The sequence below is a fragment of the Seriola lalandi genome, unplaced genomic scaffold (assembly GCF_002814215.2).
Source record: "Seriola lalandi dorsalis isolate HSWRI2012SDOR001 ecotype SW California unplaced genomic scaffold, Sedor1 jcf7180002055004, whole genome shotgun sequence".
Taxonomy (NCBI): domain Eukaryota; kingdom Metazoa; phylum Chordata; class Actinopteri; order Carangiformes; family Carangidae; genus Seriola; species Seriola lalandi.
In genome coordinates, this window is record NW_019525548.1 from 344079 (window position 1) to 349078 (window position 5000).

At 45.4% G+C, this 5000-nt stretch overlaps 1 protein-coding gene across 1 annotated transcript in view; it reads right to left on the bottom strand.

Annotated features, from left to right (window-relative positions):
• tnrc18 (trinucleotide repeat containing 18) overlaps window positions 1-2078 on the bottom strand; it is a 52158-nt gene extending 50080 nt beyond the window's left edge. Inside the window, exon 1 of the mRNA XM_087171444.1 lies at window positions 542-2078. Within this exon, the coding sequence (XP_087027570.1) occupies window positions 542-749 (208 nt within the window). The 5' untranslated portion in view covers window positions 750-2078. The remainder of the gene's footprint in view (window positions 1-541) is intronic.
• Window positions 2079-5000: the final 2922 nt, after the last annotated feature.

The window sequence follows — 5000 nt, forward strand, 5'->3', positions numbered from 1 at the left end:
CCCCAACACAAACACACACAATCTGCATCTGCTGCCATGACGGTGTAATGGTCCACACATGCACAATCCAACACCACTGCACCCTGACCTGCACAGTACTACTGCTGCTACTGCTGCAACAACACCCACACCACCGCGCTCCACACTCGGCCCCGATGTGCCTTTAAAAACCCGACGATGTGTGTGCGTGTGCGTGCGTGTGTGTGTGTGTGTGTGTGTATCGGAACCTGCCAAGTAATTTTCCGCTGATGCGTTGCCCATCGCTAAGACTCACAGTCCTTAACATGAGGCCATACTTCCACATCTGAAACTTGTCACAGCTTTATAACAGAACCGCCGCTCCTCCCTGTGAAACCTGCATCCAGGCTCCTTCCCCACAGAACATCAGAATAATGACCGCACACGCTGTCACCAACTGTGCGCATTTTATTTATTTTTTGCGCAGCCTTATATCAAGTTAATATTTGATCGATTGAAGGTTGAAGGGTTGATTTTTTTTTTTGACAGTGAGAGTGAAGCAGTCTAGCAGTCTTGTACTTACTGTGGTGTGGATGTAGGTTAATGGCCGATGGCAAGAATTTTCCAGAGTGGAGAGGCGGCGGATGACTCGCGCCCAAGTGACCGGGCGAGGGAGGGATCCTCCCGGCTGCTGCTGCTGCTCCGAGTCGGTGAGACTCCATTGCGAGCCCCGCCAACAACGGAGGTGGTACGTGGACGGATCGAGGAGGTCCAAAATCTCTGCCATCCATTATCCACAGAGGGGAAAGTTGTAAAAAGAATTTGTCCGTTCGGATAGGCCCCCTATTCCGAAAGAGACAATTCTGGCTATAATAATGTCTTTAGTTTTCCAGGCGATTCGAGCTCCTTCTCAGCCATCCTGCTGACCTACAAAATACAACAAGAAAATCGCTTGATTCACAATCTGAGGGCAGACTGAGCAAACTGTGTTGAACTGGTAGTTTTAGGATTTCTCCTCTTTCCAGCGAACAGGCGGCCCAAACGTGCAATGACGCAGTTTGGAAAACCACTTCAAAAACTAAACGTTGAGTATAAGCCGCTCGACATTAAGACCATAAGACTCGCTCCTGGTGTGTCCCAACTGCAGATCTCAATGCAGCTTTAACTTATATCCACAATATTATGATCTAATGGTTGAGCGGACTAGCAGCACTCCACCCCCACCGCACACCGAGCAGGCAGCCGCTCCGGGGCTCCGCTTCCCAGGGAACACACAACCAGGAGAGGGGCGGCCGGCTGCTGCTGCTGCTGCTCTGCCCCGGCCATGAAAACACTCCGCGATCCTGCGATGGAAACGCGCACGGTCAAATTTTAATAACCTCTTCTACCTTTTCCGATTACCCAGCTGTTTCCCTAAACCGTAAACCAGCAATGCTGGCTGTGGGCCGAGTCGCCCTGTAAACCAATACACCATAAATACTGGAGGCGCATCAAATATAAATTTCAAACGGGTTAAAAATAAATAAGGTTGCAAAACCCTGCATCATTAATCAGCGGGGTTAGCGGTGTTTTGTTGCCCACAGATGCGAATTTAGTCCGGGCTACTTCGCAATTGGTCATGGGTGCTGCCCAGGGAAAGAAATCAAAACCCAACCCGTAAACACTTCAGCCCACAGTTTAAAAACTAAAACCCCATTTGTAAGCAGACTATCGACGGTTCACCATCCACACCCCAGTTTGAACCAGTATTAAGATGTAATTCTGTGTTTTTATATCATTTAATCGACGGATAATTCAGCTTAACCCGAGCAATGCGCGTCTTGGATCTGTTTAAAGGTCGATTTTAATCGTTTTGAAAAAAAAAAAAAAAAAACAGCTGATAAAACAAAATCCTCGAAAACACCCGCGTGCGTCAAATTAAAATACAGAAAGATAGAATAAAAGTTACTTTAAGAAGGAACAACAACAACAAGCAATCGCGACTTTATCCGAAGGCAACACGGAGATATATATTTGGCGTTTTGTAGGGATCTACGCTGACCATTTATTTTAATACACATTCCCCGGAAATAAACAGCAGTTTGTTTAGTTAAGTAAATTAATTAATGTTAGAAAAACCAACAAGGCTAAAAGTCGCTATAACCTTCAAAAGGCTGCAAGCAAACACATTACAGCAGTGACTCGTGATATCCAGGCGGGCGGGATCTGAAGAAAGGCTCGTTCAGAAATCACAATAAACCTTTTTTTTTTTTTTTGCTCCCCTTCCTTTACAAAAACACAGCAGATACAAATGTTGCCCCCGAGCGGACTGAGGGAAACTCCGGGGGGTTGGTTGGACTGTGTCCCTCTCGGTTGAGCTCCATGCGGCACGGCAGCGGAGGAGCTCGGCTTTTTACAGCCACGTTTCAAACTTTTCACGGTTCCATTAACGAGACACACACACACAAAACTTTCTCGGAGGAAACGTCTCGAAAGTGGAGGTTTCCACACCGACAACAGCTTCCCAACAACAACATCAACACACACACACACAAAAAATCCAAAATGTCGTGTGTGCAAACCTCCGCGCCCTTTTCACTCAACATTTACAGCCCGGATTGTGTTTTAAAACGCCGAGAACTGTGGCACTTCAGCCGGGAAAGAGAAAAACCAAACAAGGAAAAAAAAAAAAAACATGCCGAGCGCTTACTTGAATGGAGAAAATCTGTGGGGGGGTAAGGAGCTAAAAAATGCAAACGTTTCTCAAAATCCGTCCAGGTTGCTGGGAGAACTGGAGTAGTCCATTACAGGCTCGTCCGAAGGTAAACTGGGGGGATAACTGGGGGGAGGGGGGGGGGGGGGGGGGGAGAGAAAGCCCCTGACGCGTCCGTAAACTCCTCAGCAATGAAACACAGCATTGTTTTTGCAAGCCCCGCCCCTCTCCTTCGCTACCACCCAACCCCAGCCCAGCCCAGTGCGTGTTTGCACAGCTGCACTCTGATTGGCTGCGTCGAGTGTCAATCCAAAAAGTCTCCAGTGTTTAAAAAAAACAAAAAAGAAAAAACACTGGCCGCTCGCCAGCACTATAAAACCAATTATGGAGCAAGGAGGTTGAGCCGTTTCAAGGTCCCCTCTCCCTTCAAGACTGAGGGATCAAAACAAGCAGTGGGTTTCTTCTTCTTCTAATTTTTTTTTAAATGCGGTTGGTGGTGGTGGTGGTAGTGGGGGCCAGTTTCAAGGCGACCCCCCCCACACACACACACACACACACACACACACCCACCCATTTCCACGCCAATTATAACAGACGCTTTATGATTGGGAAGCGGAAAGTGAGGGGGCGTAGTTACCCTCCGAAATATTGCACTTGTTTTTAATGTAGTGTGGGTCCCGGTGAGTTTACTTGTGGGTAACAGTGAATAATTAACCTAAGTCAGAAGCCCATATTTCTTTCCACTGCACCCCCCCCCCTCCTGAAAGGAAACCTCAAGCATCAAAAATATAAACTTGAGATAACATTTGCACAATTTTTAAGTGCCCCTTCAATTCATTGGCAGACCATAGACAACCAATTATAGCCTTGGGCCAAATGTGGATGTATGATCATAAGACAAAGATGAGTGTAATATGAAATAAGGTGACCAGATTTCTGTGATGGAAACGGGACATTTCCAGCTCAGTGGTCAATATATCAGTGAAATATCCAATGCTTTTATCTATGAAGTAAAAAAGGGGGACAGCCCTGGTTTCTTGTATTTTGACCATGGTAACTGTAATAAACTACAGTGAGCGATGACTGATAAAACGATGGCTCCCTACTTTTGAAGCAGTCATGAAGTCGGATTGTCTGTCTATTCCTCGATTATTTTATATTCCTAAAAAGCATCAAAAGCATTTTTCATAAAAGTATTCTTGTGAATGTTGTCATGTGAAGTCCACTACACACTGTCGGGCAACTTCTTCACCTCTTTCTACTTAAGAATGTTTTCAAGTTTCAGATGGGGGGCTTTGGGTATGTTTGTTTTCATTAGTTTAGTGTCTGGTTATGAACTCCTGACCAATGAGTGAGCCAATCAATCTCATCTCTGCCTTGTAATGACAAAAAAAAACAACCAAAAAACAGATTGGATAACTCTATTTTGATTAGTTTAGCTTCATTTCTGAAGCTGCTATAGCTAGCAGCTAGCCCCCTCTGTTGGCCAAAACAAGCGCAAGGCTAAACACTTGTTTTTAATTCACAGTTAATTCACAGTTTAAAAAAAGGGACGTTTCCTGTAATTCCTGAAAACTGTAGTTGAGAAGATATCCATATAATAATCTTAATTTTCAAAATTAATTTTAATTTTCGCATTTTTTCGCCAGTGTTTAAGAGCACACCATTAGTTGTTAGTCAGGAGTCCAACAAATGAAGAATATAGAAGGAGAGACACTATAAAGAGGCATTAATGTCACATCTATATTGAATAAAAATAGAACTATAGTCCCTCAGTGCTGTAGAAGGCGGATGAAGGGCGGGCACTGACCAACAGCATCCTGCACCTTTCTCATGAGACTCGTCATTGTAGTCGCCTTCATGACCGCCACATTTTTTAATCCCCCCCCCCCCCCACACACACACACACACACACACACACACAAATTTCTTCACGGAGGAACAGGCTGGTGCCCGCGGTTCTCGGTATACAAATGCACAAAAACAGATTGTGTGGGTGACGTCTCCTTGTGCATAATGTGGGCGGAGTCTGACACACAGATTTGCATCAGAAGAGGAGGAAAAAGTGGCGTGCTCATTTAGAGCTGTTATGCTAAAATTCAGGAAGGAGGGGTCGTGTGGGGGGGGGAGGGGGGTCTGGACCTTTGGTGTGAACTGTGGCTCTTAATCACCCTCTCACATGACCTCTCTGTTCCTCCTCGTGCGCGGTGCTTATCTGACTTTTTATTATCCATAAGTTTCCTTTGAAGTAAACCGCTGTGTGTTACATAGTTGCAAAAAATGTTGATTTAAAAAAAAAAGAAAAAGAAGCTGAGGCGGTTTCAAGCTGCCCATGTCACACACACACCCC